We start from the raw sequence: 23555 nt of genomic DNA on the forward strand, positions 1-23555 counted from the left end.
CAGCCATCTTATTTCTGGCCAGGTGTCTGGGACCGCATCTCCATGGTGATGGATGGTGTCCATGACCTCGAGCAGAGGATACAGAAAGCCAAAAGCAACATTGAGGAGATCCAGAGCTTTGTGCAGTCATGGGGGTCACCCATATTTGAGAGGAAAGATGGGAAAAAGGAATCACTGCTGAACATGGAGGACTGCCAGGACCGTCTGGAGAAGCGTTACAGCCTGGTCCAGGAGTCAGGGCTGAGGATTCATTCTCTGATGAAGGTGAATAGGGCTGATCCCCAGGGATGTGTTGTCACTGTGGTTTCTCTGTTTCTCTCCTCTACTGAAATTGTCCATAGCTGTTTCACCTTAAAATTAACTCTCTTAATGCCTTTGAAAGTCTAGGTAGTGTTAATTAACAAATACTGTTGGTGAGTGAGCTGATGTGGCCATGCAGTGGGGTGTTGCTGGCTGGGCACTGCTGGAAACCCAGCTCAGGACAGGAATGAGGGCAGTCACAGCCCATTGAAGCAGTCGGGGCTGTTGTGGAGCCACTAGAGGGGAGTCGTGTATCAGGCTTCAGGGTCCTGCTAAGAGGAAAGATTTCCCTTCAAAATATTTACCTGAAAATACAAAGGCAGCTGGCTGCAGCTGACCTTTCTGTTTCAGAGCTGTTGCCCCCCTGAGGAAGCAGGAGGTGATGCTGGTAGTCCAGGGAGAAGCTAATCGACAGGAGAAAAGCTTCTATCCAATACCTTGGAGCTTTCCAGTCACAATGTCATTGCTGAGAGTTTTCTTTGCAGTGCAGGAGAAAACCCAAAGTGCTGCTTCTTACCTTTTGGAGTGGTGAGCTCTGTGTGGTGGGCACAGCACCTTGGCCAAACCAGACTGCTCCCCTTACCTTGCTGTCTGCAGCCAGTCCTGGATCTCTCACCCATTTCTCTGAGCACTGAACCAGGGTGAGGATTTTCTTCTGCTGTTGTGAGTGTGACAAGCTCAGCCCTCTCCAGCTACCACCCAAGAGCTGAGGGCACCTCCTGTGGTGGCCAGGGAGGACCTGACCTTGTGGTCGTAGCAGGAGGGCTCATTAAAACATCAGCAATAAGGGAACTTTGTTCAGAATAGCAAAGACAGTGATGCTTTCAGTCAACCATTAGTACTCCTAATAAGTTAGTAATCATTCCTGTGAGGTTTCCTTTCTTCTAGGTGTCAGTTCTCTGCTGCCAATTTGAGTTTGCAAGGGGCCAGAGCCCTACTCTGCCCTGTTAAGAGCTCAAGCACCCAGTTGCAATGTGTCAAACTGCAGCAGCAACTTTGGGTTGGCTGCTAACTCAAGTGTCAGTGCTGTCTGGTGCGCTGAGCTGTCACACCAGCACTGGGGTGGTACGTTATCCCATGCACCCTCATGTGAAATACATCTGAGACATCCCCTGCACATGCCTGATGGCCCCACAGCAATGGACAGGATGGGCTGGTTTCTGCTCTCTTTTTGTTGTTGTTGTTGAAACTGTGACTTTTGAGAGCCTCCTTGGGAGAAAGAGTGCTCAGAGGACATACCAGCCATACCAGGGCCAGGAACCCAGTTCCAGTGTAACATGGGAGTCTGCTGAGAAGAGCAGTGAGTGGGCACACAGCCTGGCCTCATGGGGCTGCGAGGAAGAAACCCAGGAAGGTCCAGTCCTTGCTGTGACTCAGAAAACCATGAATTGTATGGCTGGGAGCTGACCTGGAGGAAGGGAACTTGGTAGGATGAGGAGGGAGAATGCTAGCAAACCCAAGGATGTTTTGTCATCCCAACCATTCTCTTGTTTTGTTGTTTAAAAACCTTTTCTTGAGTTTGAAAGCTCTATGATCTTTTTGAGATGTCCATTTGAAGGATGACTTTTAAGCTGTTTCAGGTGACAGAGCAGTTCCTGACAGAAGTAAGTAGTCACCAGTCTACTTGGATGTCGAGCAATAGCTATCTGGTTTCCATTCCCTCCAGAAGACTGGGTACCCATGTGCTCACTGGCATGTATCCTTAGCTGTGAGCAGCTCTCTTGCAGGACAGGCTCAGCCCTGCTGAATCTGATGGTGTTTTTGTTTTCTTCCAGGAAAATCAGAGCCTCTTAACTGCAGACCCAGCATCTGATGCATGGAAGGCCTACGTGGATTATGTAGATGAGATAATCCTGGATGGATTCTTTACTGCCATTGAGTGCTCACTGAAGTACCTCCTGGAAAACACAGGTAACTGCTGATTCCTTTCTGCTGGCCACAGCATCTGCTTCAGTCTCACCTAAGGGCAGTTCCCTGCTCTTCTTTGCAGAGAGAGCCATGCAATGGGGTCAGTGGGCTGTGCCCAAGGGGATGGGGAAGGTGGCTTTTCTCTCTCTCTCTGATGGGGATTGCAGCATTTGAATCCCTTGTGTGCAGCAGAGGTGAGATGCACAGGATGGAGCTGGAGGAAGAAGCATTGCAGGAGTCAGGTCTCTCTTGCTGTCTTCTGTTCTGCACTTTCCCTTATGCCTTGAAGTTGCTCTTTTCCTGGCTTTCCACTGTTCCTCTTGTATTGTCTATGGCAACTCCAGGTTGGGTGGGTGCCTCCATCTCCTGGTCACTGGAGCAAAGCATTGCACAGGGAAGGGATGGAGGGGGCCACCATTTGCAGGGACTGGACAGAATAAATTGAGGAGTCATCCCAAGTCTGTACTATAGCTCAGATATCAATCCTCTCATGCTCTTACATGTACAAAGCATCAGGGTTGTGCCATCTTCAATTTGTAGGCAATCTCAAGAGCTGGTTCTGCTGCTGAAAGGCAGGGAAGAAACTCTCAATCCTCAGGCATCAGGCCGGTGAGGAAATGAGGTGGGTTCAGGAATCACCTCCATCAGACCTCTTGCCTAAGAACGCTGTGGAGGTGCGCTCAACTCTGCTGCAAGCATCTTGTGTTTACCTAAAGCACGCTTCCAAAAACGCTTCCTTCTTGGATGTGAAGGATGTTGAGTTGGGGATTTAAATCCAGTCTTGTTAAAAAACACACACGTAACTTCACATTTGAATTTGGCTTCCATTTCCAGTTGCTGTGATTGGTTGGTTTTCTTTTTTTTAATGCCCTTCTCCAGTAACCCAAAGTGCCTCTTGGTTCCTGATGTCTTCCTCTTCTGCAAGTACTTGTGCACTGGAATTGTTCAGCTCTCAGGCTCCCTTTTGATTAGCTAAAGAGCCTGGTCTCTGTAAGGCTTCATTCCATGTTCTGTTTATTTTTCAGCCCTTAAATCATTTTTGCCTCATCTGTTCTCCAGTCTGATCTGTGGCTCCTGGAACGTTATCTGGCTTGGCAGCTTTTCCTCTGCACTGTTTGCAGGCACAGTGTTACAGGACCCCGGGAGTGGGTGTCTATGGTCACATCTGCCAGTGTCCTTATGGGGCACAACACGTGTGTTCTGTGGTTGATGTCAGTGGTGACTCAAGGTCGTTTCTCTCAACCTGAGAAAGATGCTGATGTCTCCGTTCTTCTTTACCAGATCCCAAGGCAGGACTTGCCCCTTTGTTTGAAGTGCAGCTGGATTTAGTGATCCCAGATTTGATTTTTCGTCCCTCTCTGGACCCTGGCACAAATGATGGCTTCTATGACATGGTGGAAAGCCTTCTCAATGACATCTACCGGATCTCCTCGCTGGTGCCCAGGCTGGCTAGGCACAGTGGCTTCCCCCACTACCAGGTCTGATGTCTGAGCACTGCCCGGTGCCGTGCAGCAGCACAGAGGCCCTGCAGTCACTGTGCTCTGCTTTCCTCCCCTAGGCTGACATGGAGGACATGGCTGACCTGGCTGACATGCGCCATGACCTGATGGGCCGCGTGCAGGTTGTGATGGCAGCTTGTTGTGAATTCCGCAGCAGCTTCGATCACTACTCTTACCTCTATGGGGATGACAGAAAGGAATTCTTCCGCCAGTTCCTACTCTATGGGCACATCCTCACCGCTGCAGAAATCGAGGCTCATGCAGAGGATGGGGTCCCTGAGACACCCCCCACCCTTGAGCAGTTCAGGGAGCAGATTGACTCCTATGAGAAGATTTATGAGGAGGTGAATTGCATCGAGCCCATCAGCATCTTCCATAGCTGGATGAAAGTCGATGCACGGCCTTTCAAGGCGTCCTTGCTGAATGTGGTTAAAAGGTGGAGTTTGTTGTTCAAGCAGCATCTCATTGACCACGTCACACACAGGTAAGAGCTCTTTTCTTCACCTCTATCCAGACCTACATTGACAAAAATGAGTTTCTCTTGTCTTGACTGGACATTAAGTATTTAACAAATAGAAGAGCAGGAGGGACTCTACTGTATGCCAACTCTACCAGGTAGGATGTCTGTTCGTCCATTAGTCCTGGTCCAACTATTCTGGCAGCCATGAGGGGGTAGCTTCAAAGTCACTAAAGGAGTTGTTCTCCAAACAAGTTTTGAGGTCATGTTCTCCTTGCTCTGAGTAGCTGCTTGGTTACCAGCTTTGTGCAGGGTGATGCATCAGGTGATTTATTGGAGTAGTTGCAACTGCACTGTTCTGAGAACAGAAGCATGGCTGTGCTGGGAAAGACCAGTTAGCAGGCAAGATGAAGAACAAGGGGAAGCTAGTAGGGAAGCTTTCCCCAGGTTCCCTTCATTGTGTGTTTATCTTATACAGCTTGACTGACCTTGAAGAGTTCGTAAAAATTGCTGATGAAGGTCTGAGCAAAAAAGTTGAAAAAGGAGATTATGATGGTTTGGTGGAGATGATGGGTCATCTCATGGCTGTTAAAGAAAGGCAGAGTGCCACCGATGCCATGTTTGAGCCCCTGAAGCAAACCGTGGAGCTGCTGAAGGCGTATGAGCAACAGCTGCCCGAGGAGGTCCATAAACAACTGGAGGTGAGTGAGAACACGCAGATCTTCCAAACAGGAGTTGTCAAAGAGAATGTGACCTCAATAGCATTGCAAGAATATTGAAGACCCCACTCCCGGTCATTAGAGGGCGTCGTTGGACAGTGTTCTGCTATCATGGGATGTGCCTTGATAGCTCTGAATTTTGGAGTTCTATTGAGGTTTTCTTTTAAAGCGGAGATTAAGCCTTTTGTTATGTATGAAAAACATAGAATTGCCTGCTCCAACTCCCAGCGATTACTTTTGAAAAAATTAATGCATTTTCAAATGCATCTGTTAATTAGGTTGAATTATAATTATTTTTAAATAAGCCACTTCTTGGCAACTGTGGAGATGGGGAAGATAATGTTGGCAGAGGAGTTGCTTTCTCCAAAGGACTTCAGTCCTCCTCTGGGTCTGTGAAGCCAGATCTCCCTGACTCAGAGGATATCACTGGGAACAGGTTCTGAAAGTGTTCTGACACCTGTACTGGCTCTGATGGATTGGTTTTCTTTTGGGAATTTCTTTTGCTTCAGTGAAGGGGACCATGAGATGAAGGTTAGAGAACACTGTGAGGTACCCAACCAGCCTCAGGGGGTAGGAGGAAATTCTTCTGTGGGTGCCCCATCCATGAAGGGGCCTTGGGCAGCCTAGGCTGGTGTGGGGCAACCAACCCATGTCAGGAGTGGGGCTGGGGAGGGGGGAGCTGTAAGGTCACTTCCACCACAACCATGCTGTGATTCTATGATCTGATCCTTTTACAGTGGAGAAGTGCTTGGATACGTGCCCATTGATTCCCTTGGGGTCACTGAATGCTGTGTGCAGAACCCAAGGCTGAAATGGGGCATTTCTTGGAGGTTTCCTGTCTTATGCACCTGTATAGCAAAGTCTCCTGTTCTCTGATGCAGGCTGGGGTGGCAGCTGAGTGGGGTTTGGTAGTTCCCTGTTTTCCTGCGTTTCCCTTCAGATGCAGGAGATAACAAACTAATTGTATTCTTTCTGACAACACGGAGTTGAATGGTTGAGTCACTGCCATATAGGATGGGAAAACCAGGAAGAATTTGCACTCAGTGCCACTCTTTCTATGGCTGGGCTGGGCTGGAGTTGGTAATGAGGACAAGGAAGCAGCTCCATGTCTGCACTGACAAAGCAGAGCACTGGGATTCAGGGTCAGCAGAGCCCTTGGCCAGTGTCAGTGTCTGAGCTGAGAATGTGGCCCAAAAAGCCTAGTGAGAAGAAATACACCCCCTTCAGAAGGAAATCCCAGGTACAGCAGGGGGGTTGTCAGCAGCACTGCGTGCCTACAGCTTGGCTGCAGACCTGAGGAAGGAACCAGGCTTATTTAGCACCAATTTTATATACACAGGCTGGAGGGATTTGCCCCAGAGTCCTGCTTCTTAATTAGCTCTGAAAATCCATCTGATCTGATGAGCTGGCACAGACAGCCCGTCCTCCTGCCTTCGGCTGCTCACAGCAGTCTCTGGGTCCTGCTGGCTCAGTGTTGGCATCAGTGTTCTTCCTCAAGTATTGAGCCATCGGGGGAGCCCAGAATTTCACATGGGGCCCCTTTGTTAAGTTATTGAAAATATTTTCGTGATGGGAGCAGCTGGCTGTGAGGTGTCGATGCTCAGCATTCTTCAGAACTCGGAATGTTAAGTTGTATCTCAGACTGTATGTTTAGCTTGAACGTCATGGGAATGTTTCCTTACAACTTATGACACAGATTCAATTGCTTTTCCTGTTCTGAATTTATCAATAAACAGGTCAGATAAGCCATCTATCAGGTTTCAAATGCATCCTAACGGCGTTTAAATTTCGCTTGCAGGAGCTGCCAGAAAAGTGGAACAATGTAAAGAAGCAGGCGATAGCTGTGAAGCAGCATGTGGCTCCTCTGCAGGCAAATGAAATGGCAGCTCTGCGCAGGAGCTGTGCGGCCTTTGATGCTGAGCAGCACAGATTCAGAGAGAGGTTTCGGAAAGAAGCTCCATTCAGGTAGAGGCAAACTGCAGCACTGCATAAGCCCTGAGGAATAAAGCTCGATGAGGTCATCTCCCAGTGTCTGTAGCCTTTGCATACATTTCCTACCATCTCACAGTGTTGTATCTGCTACACCTGGGGTGTTGTGTTGCTGTCCAGAGCTAGCAAGGCATACAGTCTGGTTACTGAGTGCACAGTATAGCTTGAAAGTGGCATCAGCACTGCCATGTGGAAGTACCATCAGTGTGTACTACAGATGTTTAATCTCTGCTTTGTCTCTTGGAGGCACCATTTGTTTTATGTTTTCTTCAGAAGTTGTTACAATAACATTTCTTTCTAGGTTTGATGCTGAAAAGCCTTATCAACTGCTGGATGCAAAGAACATTGAGATTAAACAAATGGAGTCAGCCATGACCTCGATTTATGAATCAGCTGCTCTGTTTGAAGTCACGGTGCCAGATTATAAACAACTGAAGCAGTGCAGAAAGGAGATGTGTCTTCTTAAAGAGCTCTGGGATATGATCTCGGTTGTGAACAGCAGCCTTGAGGACTGGCAGACCACCAAGTGGGTGGATATTAATGTGGAAAACATGGATCTTGAGTGCAGAAAGTTTGCAAAAGAGATTCGAAATTTGGATAAAGAGATGAGGGCATGGGGTGCTTTCACAGGGCTGGACAGCAGAGTGAAGAACATGCTGACAGCCCTGAAAGCTGTAGCAGAACTTCAAAATCCTGCTATTAGAGAAAGGCATTGGGCTCAACTGATGCAGGTGACGGGTGTGAGGTTCGTGATGGACTCTGACACCACACTGGCTGATCTTCTGAAGCTCCGCCTGCATAACTTTGAGGATGAGGTTCGTGGAATTGTGGATAAGGCAGTGAGAGAAATGAGCATGGAGAAGGTCCTGAAGGAACTAAAAATGACCTGGAGCAGCATGGAGTTCCAGTACGAGCCTCACCCTCGGACAAACATCCCATTGCTGAGGTCGGATGAGGAACTCATTGAAACTCTGGAAGACAACCAGGTGCAGCTGCAGAATTTAATGACATCCAAATGCATTGCTTTTTTCTTGGAGGAAGTATCTGCGTGGCAGAGGAAGCTGTCCACTGTGGACTCTGTCATTTCCCTCTGGTTTGAAGTGCAGCGTACGTGGTGTCACCTGGAAAGCATATTCATAGGCTCAGAAGATATACGGACACAGCTTCCAGAGGTAAGAAAGCCCAAATCCCATTCTTTTTTTCTGTTGGGAAAGGGTTGAAGGAGATTCTCCATGGTCTGAAATGGGATTGTCTATGATGCCATGTTTCCCAAAGTGGGTCTTTTCTCCAGCTGCCTCTCTTTTGTCAGAGACTCCAGTAGTGCTGCAGTAGTTTCCCTAGCCCTGTCCAGGGATGGTATTGTGTTGTAGAAGCTAATTTTCACTGTAATGGAGCAAATTCAGAGTTACTGCTGACTGAGTGCAAGGCTGCTAGTCCTGTTCAGTGCTGCAGGTGGGTTCCTTGCTTACTGGGAGGACCGGGGACCAAGGTAATCATGGAAATGCTGCAAGACCTCCAAACAGACCTGAGACAAGCAGCTCTGGCAGCATCTACTTCCATGCCTTCAGTGCTGCTGCAGGGTGAGAGCAGATGTTCATCTGCTTCAGCAGCTGGAGCACACTTGTCACTGATGACCTCCTTGGGTGCCTATCAAAGCCCACCTTCCAGCCTTGCACCAGGCTCCGTTTGTTACCCAGAAAATGCTCCATCCTGGTGCTTTGCCCCACTTGACTGCTTGCATTCATGCTGTGGGACCTCCCTTTGCATGAGCTGGAGTTGGCAAAGTCCCCACTGTCTCCATCCACAGATGGTGTCAGGTCTTGTGTGAAGCCAGGGTCTGTCATCTAAGATGAGTGTGCACTGCCCAGTGTTGTCCTGGTGATGCACTGCGTTTTTGCTGTCTTCTTGTCCTGCTCTGTATGGACTGTTACTCCCACAGCTTTTCTTTCTGGGCAGTATAGACAGGTCCTAACAACCAGAGCTGTGAAGGCTGTACCATGTGCCAGCAAGCTGTTAATATCTGGCAGCTCTTTGATAGCTTGTGTGGAATTACTTCATGCTGTGAATCCTGCTGGGCAGCTGTCTGTGTCTCAGTACCCACCTGGCAGGTGGCACAGACCAGAACTCAATGTTTCTGGAGGCTGAACCTCATCAGGATGCACCCGGGGCTGATGAGTGCTGTGCCAGCAGGGCATGGGATGTACTGGAGCCTCCTTGTGCCTTGTCAGGAGGGCTCAGCACTCGGGGCAGGGCCTTGTTACCAGCACTGAACGCAGGTAGCATGGAAGTGCTGCCAGGAGAGTCCTGAGTGCTTCCGTGGCCTGACTTGGGAGGAAGGGGAGGAGCAGGAATATTCTGAACATAGCTTTATTTGTTCTTCACTGTTCTAAAAACTCAGGATCCCCACTAGGCACAGAGCATGTCTGTCTGTGTGTTCCTCTGCTGCCACAAGGAGTTTCCATGCCCTATTTGAGGCATGGGTGGGCTCTGCTGTGCAGGAGCTAGCATCCACGTTTTGGTGGTGGGCACTGATGCTCCTAAACTATACCAAGAGGGGAAGAGTAAGCATGCTTGGAGTTAATGTCCTTTCCCTGTATGAGAATGTCTGCTGCTGCCATGGCTAGGGAGGCTGGTTATACCATCTGAACAAAGGTAGGTATGATGAGACATCCAAAGGGCAATTCAACCCCATGAAAGTGGTGGATCCTAGGCACTGACTTCTTCATGGATCAGTTTATCCATGGCTTCTTTGAGAGCAGTCAGAAGAAGGTGAGTTCTTGTTTTGGGCATTTGGGTGGAAGAGCCCTTCTGATGTGGTGGAGGGGTCCCTTTCTGCTCTGGCATGAGGCTTTCAGTAGGAAATCTCTCCCTGAAAACAAATATGGTGCCTAAAGGATCGGACATTCTATCGCAGAATTAGTGCTTTACCATGAATATATTCTCTATTGCTTTTTAGGACTCCAAACGCTTTGAAGGCATTGATGTTGATTTTAAGGAACTGGCCTACGAAGCTCGGGAAACCCCAAATGTAGTTGAAGCCACCAATAAACCAGGCCTTTCCCAACAGCTGGAGAACATTCAGAGTAGGTAGGTGAAACTTTAGGATTCTGGCAGAGGCTGGGATCAGCTATAATAAGTCAGCTTAACCTGTGCTCTGAGGCTTTAAGACTGCAGGCTTGTTTGTATTCACAAGTTGCAGCAAGTCTGATCTTTCTCAAGTCCTTTTATTTGTGATCCATCACCTCGAAGCCCCCAAAGTGGAGTCTGGCTTTGTGTATGTGCAAATTCTCATCCTGCCTATTGATTTGCACATGTAAAAAGTAGGCATTCAGCAGGTTTGAGGAACACGTGGCCTTACTGCCACCCTAAATGCAACATCTTAAAGGTCTGTTTAGCAGTCCAGGCAGGAATATCTGCAGCAGAGCCGAGCCCGTGTTCTTTAATTTACAATATTATCTCTGCATATATACCCTTGGTATATAGGAGATGCAGGCTGGGAAAGACCTTACTGTCCTGAGATGGATACACTTCTCACTTAACACATGAGCTTGTCTGCCTGTAACACACTGAAAGCTGAATATGATAGCTTTTGTGTCAGTAATAACTATCCTCTTAAAATAAAGTGCTTTTCTTAAATATACATATTAGGTAAAGCCGGCGTTGCTCACAGAGGACTTGCTGCACGTTATTTATGAAGTTTGTAAGCTCAGCAGCAGTTTAGCGTGTAAACACTGAAAGATTTATTTTAGATTGGAGCAAACAAATTTCCCTTCAGGCTTCACAAACACAAAGAGCTGACTGGGTTTGAATAAGACCTTAAAATACAGCTTGTTAAAATAAAAGCGGTTATGGAAACTTTCATCCCAGTGTGAAATCACCTGTGAAAATTATGAACTTGTCTAAAGCAGCGAGTCAGACTGCAAATGCTTTCCAGCTTCTTCCAATTCTGTTTTTGCTGTCTTATGGGGCTCCTGGGCTGTTTGGCCCTTGGGGATTCAGGGAGACCTGTGGGTTGCTAAGTGCTGTGCTGCCCTATGAATGCTGTAGATAACCACACCATGGGCTCAGCTCATGCCTGGCATTTTCCCATGACAAGGGAGAATCTGCCCAACTGCAGCATGGAACATGGCGGGATATTCTTCTGCCTGTCCTGGGTTGCTTATTCATTGTGTTTCTCCAGGCTGTCACTATGTGAGAAGGCTTTGGCTGAGTATTTGGACAGGAAGAGGTTGGCCTTTCCCAGATTTTACTTCATTTCTTCTGCAGATTTATTGGATATTCTTTCCAATGGCACCAACCCACAGCTGGTAAGCATTGCTCTGTGTCACCTTTGCATTTCCAGCTGTCAGTGATATCACAGCAGAAGTCCTGGGACTCTCCAGTAGTTTATCCTTTCTTTGAATGCTTTTTCTAACCCCCATTACTTGGTTCAGGAATAATAATTCCTTTACAAGTGAACTTCACCTGTCATCTCTGAAAGCCAGCGCACACTGTGCTGGCAGATGTAACCCTGGTGAAGTTTGCAGATGTTTCTGACAACGTTGCTCAAAGCAGACTTTGTCTTTGTGTTGATGGTGCCAAACCACTGGTGGTGGGTGAGCTGTAGGGAGGAAGATACAATTCTTGAAGATTCAGCTAGAACTTATTGCTGACTTGGGATCCCCAGGCTCAGGTGCCTCCTGCTGCTGGAAGAGCTGCAGGTAGTTCATTAAGATGTGGAAGATGTCCCTTCTGAGACAGAAGTGTCATTTGTTATTCAGCCACTTCTTCCCAGTACAAAGGCCTTTGGTGTGCCCTCATTAGAGGGGAAGAGCACAGACTGAAAGAGTCAAGACAGCTGGTGACCAGACAGTGGCCATGGCCAAGGCAAGCTGGTAGATCTCCTGATTGCTCTCCATCCCTGCACATCTCAGGATGTAGGTTGGGTGTCCAACCTCCTGCCCCGGGTCCTGGGCTTTCTAACCAAGGATGTTTCTTTGTTCCAGTCTGAGTTTTGGAATGTGAGCTATGGGGGAGTCCCTTGAGGTGGATAATTCCTCCTGTTTACTTGTAGTGGGGGAACTTCTGGTTACCTTCCTGTTTTAGGAAATGACCTCCATGTGTGGTTTCCTGCATTCCCCAGATGAGCACAAACTCTTACTTTCTCACAGTGAGCAGAATTTGGTGGAAGTTTCTCCATAAGGAGCAGAGCAGTGCTAGGGTTCTTTAGTGGTATGGGTGCACTGTCAGGAAATGGGGGCTATTATGTGCTGCACAGTGCTGTGCTATGACTGGCAGTGCTTGGAGTGCATAATTTGTTCTAAGCTTGGCTTATCAAACTGATAGAATTTTGCAGCAAATGAAGAGTTGATGGATATGGAATAAACTCTTTGTTCCAGCTTTCAGTAGTTGATAACCTCACCTTCAAGTTTTCCATCTAATTAGGAATGTGGATGCATGCATGGAGCAGGTCTGTATGTGCATTTGACAGTGTCGTTATTTATTGCTAACCTTTACCACTGCTTGTACCTGCCTCTGCTGCTGGCTGATTTCAGCCCTCAGAGCATCACAAATATCCCGTTGATTGATGCATAAAATGGAGAGTTAAAAATAAGGTTGGATACAGAAGATACTGTGCCAAAATGCTCCGTGGAGTATGAAGGAATTTTGTATATTTTCTGTTACTTGAATCTATTTGAGGTGAAAGCAAAGTAAATGTCAAGTAGGATCATAGATGAATATACTCTCTGGTTTTCCACTGTACTTTCAAAATCTGATCATCCCTAAAGGAGGATTAAATGCACAGTGCTATTATCCTCTTGAGCTGGATATTGAACTTGGGTGTATTCAGGTGTACCCAGGGCTCCTGAGGCAAAATTGTACCAACGGTTATTGGAAGCCTTGTGGGCTGGCCAAGGTATGCGGGGTGGAGATGTGTGAGCAGAAACTTCTAGATGTAAGGAAAGTTTTCTGTTGTTTACTCAACATTTGAAAGTAGAAATTTAAATCTGGGCAGATGCAGAGTGCCGGTTTCTTCTTGGAACTATTCAGCTATCCAAAGGCTGGCCCTACTTGAACATGCATAAGGTGACTACTGAGCTGCAGCTTGTGTGAGCAAGCGTGGTTGTCCTTTGTGAGTCAGATTTAAACAAACAAGTCTGTTGTCTGTCCCTGAAAGCATCAGCACACCGTGCATCTCAGGCTGTTCTCAGCCTCATCCCATAGGAGGCTGCCTCTGAGCATCTCCCCATCCTTGAATCATAGAATCACAAGGTTTGAAAGGACCTACTTGATCATCTAGTCCAACCATGCTCCCATTACCATTGCTACCACAAACCGCTGTCCTTGAGATGCAGCTCCTCTCTGGGACTGCTTTGTAAGCCAACCCTTGGTGTAACATCAGCTCTGGGAGGCAGCTGCCTCTGTTGGTGGCAGTGTGTGACACATGGTGGTCTGGTACACAGCTGAGTGGAAGTGATCTGGAAGAAGCACTGGGGATTGATGTGTGTTACATCAAGAAGGTGCTGATGGTGAGAGCCTGCAACAGCAAATCTGACACCTTCACATTGGCTTTTCAATCTCAATTAGGTGTGAACTAGGCAGGACTTGATTATTTTCATTCTGGGAGAGCTCTTTGGGTCAAGGTGGAGGTTTTGTAGGTCTAGGCTGCTAAGCTGTTTATCATGGATCTTGGTCAGAAATAAGGATCTTATCTTATCTTATCATGGAGGAGATCTCATGACTTTTCATTGGCCCCAAACTGTCTTCTAATAGAGAAAAAATGGAGATTTGCAGAGAGTAAAACTCCTCAGTGTGCTGTGAATAGGATGAAGTGGAGCAATGGCTGGAGACCTCTCATCTTTACATGGTAGGGAAAGTGGGGCTAGGAGATTTCTCAGTGGAGAACTATGCTTTATTAAGGTATGTCTGCTTTGTGAATTAAGCAGAAATAGCTGGAAGTATTGGAAGGGATAGCAGGAAGCACGTGATCCTGGACATACATGAAAAGCTGCAGTTGCACTAAGACATTCAAGAGCTTCTATATGAGCATGACTGTTGCGATGAGTTATGTATGGTGATGGCCACTCTGCTTGCCCTGTCTCAGTCACTTGATACAATTCTGCCTGTAGGTGCAGCGTCATCTTTCCAAACTATTTGACAGCCTGGCCAAGATTAGATTCCAGCTGGACTCTGAGCAAAAGCCAACCAAGATTGGCCTGGGAATGTACAGCAAGGAGGAGGAGTATGTCAGCTTCAGCGAACCGTGTGACTGCAGTGGGCAGGTGAGAGGAAGAACCTCATTCATCAGAATGGCCTGGTGGGGTCTGCTCTCCCACCCTGTATTTGGACGTGTGTTGCCAGGATGTGATAGAGCTCCACTACTCTCCCTTAATGAGAGAAAGGTTGAAAGAGGTGCTTGTGTGATTTAACAACTCCATACTCACCCTTGGTCCCACTGTGGTTACGTGCTTACAGAATCAATGCACTGGCATTGCAGTCCATAGTGGGAGCAAGGGCTGGTGCCTTTTTGTCCAGCTAATTGGGGTTTCATTTATTCATATATGTGTTTTCTAAGACATTTTGAGTGTTAGTCTTACATCTTGTTACAAGTATCCTCATAATGGAGGAGCTACACATTGGAAATAGACTAAGCTGTTCCATAGTACCTCTGCATGGGCATCTTTTAGAAGACAAGGGTTTTTTTCCCCTGTTTTCTCATCTTCATTCCTTCATAGGATGAATTACAGAGCAACTGCTCAGCTGGTCTGTCCCCACAGCTGTACCTTTCTGCATTGACTCTTACAAGAAGCTGAAGTATCTATCAGCCACCAAACTGCATGGTGATGGAGCATGCTGCATTTGTGCTCAAGTCTGGCAATGCTTTTTGCCTGCTGCTGGCAGATTGCACCCGAGTCCTGTCTGATTCTTCTTGTGGCCTAGAGGAGAAGCACACTGCTCCAAATTACTCATCCGTGGAGTTCATTTTGGTTTCTCCCTTAGCTTGAATTCAAGAAAGATCTACCTGTTGATGTCTACTCATGCAAGTTGTCCAGTACCAGAATCATCTAAATCTACTGAGTCTGAAAGAGGCTGAGGCTTGTTTAGAGAACTGAGACACTTGTGCCATTCTGTATCTTCACTTAAGCTAAAGGGGCTTAAAAATAACAGATGCGTTACTGTGATTTCATCTCCTCTCCAGGTTGAGGTTTGGCTGAATCACGTACTGAACAGCATGAGGGCTACAGTCAGAGAGGAGATGATGGAAGCTGTAACAGCGTATGAGGAGAAGCCGAGGGAACAGTGGCTCTTTGACTACCCTGCTCAGGTATCTGCTGTTGTTCATCGCTTCTTGGTCTGGTGCATGGAAGAAGCAGCTCTTGGCATTTTTCAATCCTGCCCTTTCCTTCTTGTGGTAATAGCGGCTCACTGTGACTGGGAGCCTTCTGCTGTGCTGTCCAGGAGTGATGGAGGATGAGCTGTCCTTTATCCAACCATTCTTCTAACAGAGTCTCCTGGCTGGGCTGCATGGTCTGATTGGGGCTGCAGGGAAAATACTCTCTTTGTTGGTTTACAGTGCTCATGGGCTTGGACAGTGCAGTGTCAAAGAGAAGGAGAGAGAGAAAGATGGATGGTGAAAGCTAATGAGGGAAAAGAGCCCTTCATATGCACCTCTGACAGCTTCGAGGTCTCCAACTCTGCCTCCACTGCTGTTTCTGGCATGTGAAAAATGCTCATTTGCTAATAAGTAGCTGTTAAATATGTCTTTATCACTGACATGTTTTAAATGAATGTTGCTGAGCAGGTCCCTGTTGTCCTGTCTGTTGTGACTACTGTATCTAAAACACATTTAATTTCATGTCACGGATATTTCATCTTTGATCTCTCATGGATCAGATGCTCTCAAGTGTAAGTTCTGCTGTTTTCCCAACCCCTTTCCCTAGGTGGCTCTGTCCTGCACCCAGATTTGGTGGACGACTGAGGTTGAGATTGCCTTTGCCAGGGTGGAAGAAGGCTACGAGAACGCCATGAAGGAATATCACAAGAAGCAAGTGACCCAGCTGAACACCCTCGTTACCATGCTAATTGGGCAGCTCTCCAAGGGTGACAGGCAGAAAATCATGACGATATGCACTATTGATGTGCACGCTCGGGATGTGGTGGCAAAGATGATAGCACAGAAGGTTTGTGTTTGCAGCTCAGCACACTGCTGGGCTGGGCATTGGAGGGGTAGGGGGGTGGTTAAAGGAGGGAGAGACCAGCCACATGCCATTCAGCTTGCTGCCTCAGAGGAAGATACAGGGCTGATTATTACTTCTGCTAAGTTCGCTGTGAGGAGGCAGCCCCTCTCAGAGCTGCTCTGAGTCAGTGCCCTGCAGCACTGAGGGGGTGCTTGTAATTGCTGCAGGTTCACACTGGGGGAGTGGGAGAGTGGCCCTGTCCCTTCTGCCCAGGCATTTGTTGGCAGTCATTGGCATCACACTGGGTAGCTGCTGGATGTGGTCTCAGTTACAGATTTAGGAAGTTAGAAAAACATGTGGGCTTTTCATTTTGCAGCCCCTTGATGTTGTATGAGGCCATGAGGACGCCATTGGGACTCCCTTTGTCCTGCATACTATTTGTGCCAAGCCCTGCAGTGGGCTGGAAGGGGCCCTGCTCTGAGCCTCCCTGGGCTCTCTCAGAGGCAGCCAGGCTGCTCACAGTGTGGTGTGTGTGTTTGGGATTTTTGATGAAGGGAGTTATGATATTATACCAGTGTTTTAGCTGTGGCAAAGCAGTGTTAGAGAGTTTTGTATTTCTTGTGCTGCTTTGCCAATGAGGGCTGCACAAGGAGCCAGGAGGGGACAGAACCAGGGCAGCTGGCCCAAAGTGGCCAAAGAGTATTGCATAGCATGTGGTGTTATGCTGAGCAATAAAAGCTGGGGTAGAGAAGGAAGAAGGGGAGGACATTGGTTGTGATGACATTTGCCTGCTTCTGAGAAGCAGTGTACTAATGCCTTAATTTTTTTACCTATGCATGTGGCTTCTGCTTAGCTAGTAAACTGTCACTGTGTGAACCCATGAGTTCTCACACTTTCACCTTTCCAGTTCTCCCCCCATTCCTCCTATGGAGTGGCTGCACGGTGCTCAGCTGCTGCGGATTCCAGCACAGCACCAGCACTCTGACAGTGTGAATGGATGCATTGCAGGTAGACAACGCACAGGCATTCATTTGGCTGTCGCAGCTCCGACACAGGTGGTCAGATGAGGAGCAGCACTGCTTTGCCAACATCTGTGATGCCCAGTTCCTCTATTCCTATGAGTATCTTGGCAATACCCCTCGGCTTGTGATCACTCCACTGACAGACAGGTAGGTTCCCAGGAGCCACTGTCACAGCCGGGCTGTGCAGTCAGACACAGCTATCAAACATGGATAGGTTTGGTTTTGACACCCACATCCCTCTTGTTCTTTCTCCATGTCCCAGCATTCTTGTGGCAGAGCTCTAACTCTGGTTCCCATTGGGGTATCTGTGCCTCAGATCCCAGGCTGGGATTTAGGTTGCAGATTAATATGTTCACCTGTGTGTTTGCCTTTACATGAGTTGTCCACAGCCCCATGCAGTCAGTAATTCTAGATAACTTTCATCCTGTCTTGAAGTAGGCACCTACCGTGTGGTTCAGTTGTCTTTATAGGGATGCTTGGAGGGACTCGAGATGCTCTGCAGTGTCCCAGCTGGCTTCCAGATGCCAGTTCAGACATGACATTCAAGTCATCTGTGGACCCTGTGTTACATCTTCCCACACTACGTAGCATCTTAGTGGCCAGGAGGATCTCAGGTGGCTCAACCACGTTAGTCAGCTGAGCCAAGACCCTGTGTATTATCATGTCTTGTCAGCCACATTGACTACAACTCCGTGGCTTCTATAGAGAGCACAGACACCTGCATGTGGGCACCCCTCATTCCTCTGTCGTCAGCATGAGAGAGGAGCCTTGGGGCATTCTGCAGCACTGAGCAGAATGATTCCTAGGCCATCTAAGCAAGTTTCTACCAGTGGTGGGCAATGGGATGCTTTCAGTTGGAGGATACTGGGTGGCAAGAGGAATGTCTAAGTATCAGTGAGCAGTATGGGCTTTCAAATAAAGCTCAAGTCTGGACACAGAGGCCCATCAGCAGACCTTGGTGGAAGATAATGAGTGTCTCTCAGACCACACGCAACCAGGCAGAGGTGGTAATTAATGCAGAGGAGGACACTGAGCTTCCACATGCACTGTGCTCATGCACTGCTGGACAGAACAAAGGCTCACCAGAGCATGTTCCCTCAGTCTCTTTGCTCTGCACGCCCCAACAGTGACCTACTGGACCGGGTCTCAGTCTGTTCTCCTTTTTCCCTTTTGCTGTGGAAGATGTTACATCACCCTGACCCAGTCACTGCATCTGACCATGAGCGGAGCACCTGCGGGCCCTGCAGGCACCGGCAAGACGGAGACTACAAAAGATTTGGGCCGAGCCCTGGGCATCATGGTGTATGTGTTTAACTGCTCCGAGCAGATGGACTACAAGGTACTGCAGTGCCAGCACCTCGGCCTGGGGATGCCTGGTGAAACCTCTGAGATCACTGCCATCCACTACCTTGCTCTGCTCCTTTCCTCTGTACTCCATGTCCTCCTCCTCCCTCTCCTAAGACTCACATGTTGTACTTTGAAAGGCAGAGAACCAAACCCCTCTCTCTGCCTCATTACCTTTCCCTTTCCTTCTGGAGTTAGTTTTCCATGTGAAATGCTTGAAAATCTGTATTAATTCATCAGCTCTTGTCATTTCTCCCTGCCATGCTCAAGGGCTGATGTGCCCTGGCAGGGATGGCACCTGCCCTGCTTTTTTCGGGGTTCTCTGCCAAATAAAGGCAAAGCCTGCTGAACCTTCCATCACTGCAGAAGGTTGAATCATCAGGTCGAGCTTTGCTCCCTGCCACTCTGGCACGGTACAATGATTTGGTAGCCTTAGATCATATTTTATTCAGCTCATGGGCTCTCCCAGGAAGCAGAGCCATAAGTAATTCAGCACAGGTGACCTTTAAATCAAACCAGTGCACGGATAGATCAAGAAAGTGCAATTAGCAAATCAAGTGGCAAACTGCGCCGAGCTATAAATATTATAATTGAGTTGTGCCTGCTGTTCCCATGCACTTCTCTAAATACCCACAATAGACTGTAAACTGCTAAAAATAAACAGACTGGGAAAGAAAATAAGGATTTTTTTTTATCATTATTTTTTTCCTTTTTGGGGTCGATTCCGTTCTTAACGTCACTGTTGTAATTTTGTCATTCTGGTTTTATTTTTTCTTTCTTTCAGTCTTGTGGGAATATTTACAAAGGCCTTTCCCAGACGGGAGCCTGGGGCTGTTTTGATGAGTTTAACAGGATCTCAGTTGAGGTCCTTTCTGTGGTGGCTGTACAGGTAAGTGGAGAAACACTCATAAATACACGCAGATGAAGCAGAGCTGTGCTGCACTCACAGAGCAGCAGTGAATGTGGGAAGTGTGTGTTGCTGGTTTCACAGTGTTGTGGGTGAGGGTTGATATCCCAAGGTTATCACATCCGAATCACAGCACTCACAACGTATGGCAGTTATGCTGCAAACATTTCTGTCGCTGCTTTTCCTTCCTGCAGTTACAGCATCAGTGTGGAGTCAGTACCTTTTTCCAGATCACTGTACTCTGTGGTTCTGTGTGCAGTCCTGAGGAATACACTTGGCATCGTTAACGTGCTGTGAGATAATCGCAGCCCATCATTTTAGAGGGAAGAAGTGTGTTATGGCTACTCAGTCTGCCGTGCAGTGAGGAGAGGGGGCTGTCTGGGGCTGTTCCATGGCCTGCTGGGCTTTCTGGTGGTTATTTATTGCCTCCAGTCAAGCGCAGCTTTTGTATCATATGTGACAAATAGAAATACGCCCAAGAGGTATTTTTGTAACACCTACCTGTCACCAACACCATACAGTCTTTTTTCCCTTCTTTTGGTTTTCACGTGGATGTGGATTTAGTCTCAGTGTCTGTAAAGAGGGACATTCCCAGCAGAGCAGGTGCAGTTCCTGGGAGGAAAGCCTGCAGCCCCGTGGTGCAGATTGATGGCACTGGAACCTCTGCCCACCTGCAGCCTTGCTTGGTGTGCTTGCCCGGGATACACAGACAGCGTGGAACTAAAGCCTGGGGAGGTTATTTGAGCTGTGACTGACTGTACACAACTCTATTCCCTATAGGATGATTTCTCATCTCCTTGTTGGTTTATCTGTGCAGTAGAGACACTGAGGGTCAGGCTGGAGCAGGCTCTGAACAGCGTGGTGGAGCTGTGGGTGTCCCTGTTCATTGCAGGGGGGTTGGACTAGATGACCCTTAAGGGTTCTTTCCTACTCAAATGATTCTGAGATCAGTGAGTCCCATGTAATGCATGGGACCAGCCCTCTGAGAGAGGGGCTGGTAATGAGGACCCCCCTCCCAGTCATGCTATGGAGCCCTGTTCACTTGTGCTTATGTGTAATCTGGCACTTCCCCTCCTCTTAATGGCCAGTGGGGGAGTCTGGAATTAACTTGGAATTACCTTGAGCTGTGTCTGATGTTATCCAGATCTTCAGTCACGTTGGTGTCCTCTGAAAGCACAAGGGATATATGTGGGATAGGGAACCCATAGCTTCCAACTACCCTGAGCGTTTGGGTGGAGTGTGGGTGCCCAGCTACACTGACCAGGATGAAGCAGTTCTGACACTAACAATTTTGAGCCTTGGGGAACTTCATTGTGGAAAACTAGGAAGCTGAAGGATTCAAGTTCTTCTACACCCAAGTGTCAGTTGAGTGCAGGGTTTTAGATTCCCAGTGTTTGATGGAGGTATGGGGTTCTTCCTAGGTTCTCTTTTGGGCTCAGTTTTGTAGGAAGGAATGTCTAGAGCCCAGAAATCTCTACTCTCTTGTAGATGTTTCAGTCAGGGATGTTCTGAACCCCTCCATGGACTCCTCACTCTTATCATCTCCCTCTAAGTCGTAATTGGTACCTTATGTGACATCCCAAAGAAGCCCCAGGCGAGTGCAGGCGTTTATGTGTCTTTCCCTCATTTTCTCTTCCATCAGATTCCAGTTGAAAGTTGTCATTGAAAAAAAAAAAGTCTTTGAGGATCTTAAAATAAAAGGGGAAGCTGAACAAAAGAAACCCAGATATGACTCAACTGCTAATGATTCTCTGCTCCTGGCTGGAGCGCCGTGTCTGAGGAAAGCAGCACAGCTGTCATTCTATCGCTGGCTGCTATTAGGAGTGTAACCATGGCGATGTTTAATTGGCTCTTAGTCATGCAGCTAACGTCGATATGGTCCCTTGCAGGAAAATATTCGATTAATTGCTTAACTTTAAGATGGCAAACAGTGGTAAGGTTAGAGTGGGGAAAATAGATTTCTCCCTTGCTTAAGTTCTGTTTGCGAAGAGATGATCTGTCTTTAATAAACTGAGTCTCTTTGGAACCCAGGCAATGAGAAGGACAAAGATGCCATCAGACAAATGTAAAGGACAATGTAATATTAGTGAGTGAAGGTGGCAGGGGAGGCCTTGCAGCTTTTGCCTAGTGATTTTGGTTTAAATTAAGTATCTAATATCCCAGAATCTTAATAAGTGATAAGTTTTGGGGCAGTTTCCTGCTCCTGGGCAGCTCTTGCAGACCCATTGCTGTTATGGAGAAATAGTGCAGATTCTCCTCAGCTCCTTTGCCTGCATCCCAGTCCCTTCAGCTCTGTTATCTGCTTTGTCAGAGCTTAGCTGTGATGGGAGATTGATGCTGGCACACAGGTGTACTCCAAATGCTATATAGGGATTTATATAGCAGTTAATAAAAATGAAACAGCAGCAATAAAACCCAGCTGGTGGTAAGTCCTGTCTGTCATGGGGCCAGCGGAAGGGGATGTAGCACCGTTGTCTAACGTGATTTTTGGCACTAAACACCAATACTAACGTTTTGCCTTGGTTCCTAGGTGAAGAGTGTACAGGATGCGATACGGGAGAAGAAGAAATCCTTCAGTTTTCTTGGAGAAGACATCAACTTGGTACCTTCAGTGGGAATTTTCATCACCATGAACCCCGGTTACGCGGGACGAACTGAGCTACCGGAGAACTTAAAAGCTCTTTTCAGGTGAGTCCATGTTGGGTTTTGTGACCTGTGTGAGGCTGACAGGAGTGGTCTTTTGGGATATCTAGGCTTGACTTTGTCTTCTTGGAGAAAATGCATTGGAGGATCACAGATTTCTGCCAGTACCAGAAATTATGGAGGCAGGGAAAACAAGCTGTGTGCCTTGTGTTGGTGAAGTCAGTGCATGACCTGTCTCACAGGAGTAGTTCTGGAAGACAGCATTGCAAGTCCACTGCCCTTTTACAGCTGCAGACTGACTCCTCGCTCTCAGCAAACACAGGCTGTTGCTGCCTTTTGCCTCATTTACAGTACAGTACAGCCTTGGTTCTTCAGCTAGACAGAGCAGGACTTGGGGGTTGGAACTTGATGGTCCTTGGGGTCCTTTCCGACCCAAGCCATTCTGTGATTTCCTTCCCTCTCACTTTTCTGTGAGGCAGTTGTCTCAGATACACAGCCTCAACCTCTATCTGCTCAGCTTTGGGATTCATTATCCCACTTGCTTCATTCATCTCCATGACTTTGGACAGCCATTTTTCCTCTGACACATCACCTGAACATGGGGTTGGTGGGCACACACAGGACTCCCACCCCCAGCTCCCTTCCCTTCCACTCCCACACCAGCACTACCTGCAGTGGGAGGGCCCGTCCTCTTTTCATCACAGTGCTAAGACATTACAGAAGGTAGGGGAGAAGCCCAAGTCTGTGTCTATCCACAGGTTCCTGCACCAAGCCACCAGTATTGTCCTTTCCTAATTATCACACAGCATTCACTATTGCTGATTCAGCAGATTTAGCATCTGCTCTTCTATCCATCAGGATAAGACTGTGCCTGTCCTGTTTTTATAAGACCTGTAGTGAGAGGTTTTGCTCTTTTCTCTCCCGTCCTTCTAGGCCATGTGCGATGGTTGTGCCAGACTTTGAGCTGATCTGTGAAATCATGCTGGTGGCTGAGGGGTTCATTGAGGCCCGTGCATTAGCCAGGAAGTTCATTACTCTGTACCAGCTCTGCAAGGAGCTCTTGTCCAAGCAGGTGAGCCCACTTCCACAGCTGCATGAAGCAGTGGAGCACCTTGATCCCAACAGTTGCTCAGAACACAATGCTTTGCCACTTCAGCTCCATGACTAAAGCTTCCCAGCTTTTCTTTAGTGGCTGCAATTGTGCTGGAGGCTGAGAGGGGTCTTGAACTGTCTAAAGAGTGTGAATAAAGTAGGATCATAAGAAGTTACTTCTTGGCTTGAGAGCTCCTCTTGAACCTCTTTGTGATCCTTTTCCAGCAATGCCCTTATAGCTCAGTGCTGCTTCTGAGCTGTAACATGTCAAAATGCTACGTATGGTAACCCTGTAGTGGAGAAACGTGGGTGTTTGGAACCTTATAGTGCACTAACACAACTTTCATTTTGGTAACTTGTGCAGGTCTGGGCTGGGCTGGCCTTGCTTTAGCTGCTTTATTATTTAGGTGAAACAAATTGCTTAGGTCTTGTTTAGTGCAAGTCCTATTGCTGTTGTGCTTCCAGCTTTGAGTCCACATGGTGGTAGACACAGCTGAATTGTCTGACTCTTTAATAC

At 47.6% G+C, this 23555-nt stretch overlaps 1 protein-coding gene across 1 annotated transcript in view; it reads left to right on the forward strand.

Annotated features, from left to right (window-relative positions):
• The window catches only part of DNAH9 (dynein axonemal heavy chain 9), a 164745-nt gene that overhangs the window by 21014 nt on the left and 120176 nt on the right, over positions 1-23555 (forward strand). The window contains exons 14-30 of the mRNA XM_072351683.1: positions 23-264; positions 2076-2211; positions 3490-3686; positions 3767-4191; positions 4643-4865; positions 6682-6848; positions 7174-8044; positions 9829-9959; positions 11053-11179; positions 13982-14134; positions 15052-15177; positions 15794-16033; positions 17039-17199; positions 18235-18391; positions 19181-19285; positions 21834-21991; positions 22880-23018. Of these exons, the coding sequence (XP_072207784.1) occupies positions 23-264; positions 2076-2211; positions 3490-3686; positions 3767-4191; positions 4643-4865; positions 6682-6848; positions 7174-8044; positions 9829-9959; positions 11053-11179; positions 13982-14134; positions 15052-15177; positions 15794-16033; positions 17039-17199; positions 18235-18391; positions 19181-19285; positions 21834-21991; positions 22880-23018 (3758 nt within the window). The remainder of the gene's footprint in view (positions 1-22; positions 265-2075; positions 2212-3489; positions 3687-3766; positions 4192-4642; positions 4866-6681; positions 6849-7173; positions 8045-9828; positions 9960-11052; positions 11180-13981; positions 14135-15051; positions 15178-15793; positions 16034-17038; positions 17200-18234; positions 18392-19180; positions 19286-21833; positions 21992-22879; positions 23019-23555) is intronic.

Source organism: Excalfactoria chinensis, chromosome 17, assembly GCF_039878825.1.
Source record: "Excalfactoria chinensis isolate bCotChi1 chromosome 17, bCotChi1.hap2, whole genome shotgun sequence".
Classification (NCBI taxonomy): Eukaryota; Metazoa; Chordata; class Aves; order Galliformes; family Phasianidae; genus Excalfactoria; species Excalfactoria chinensis.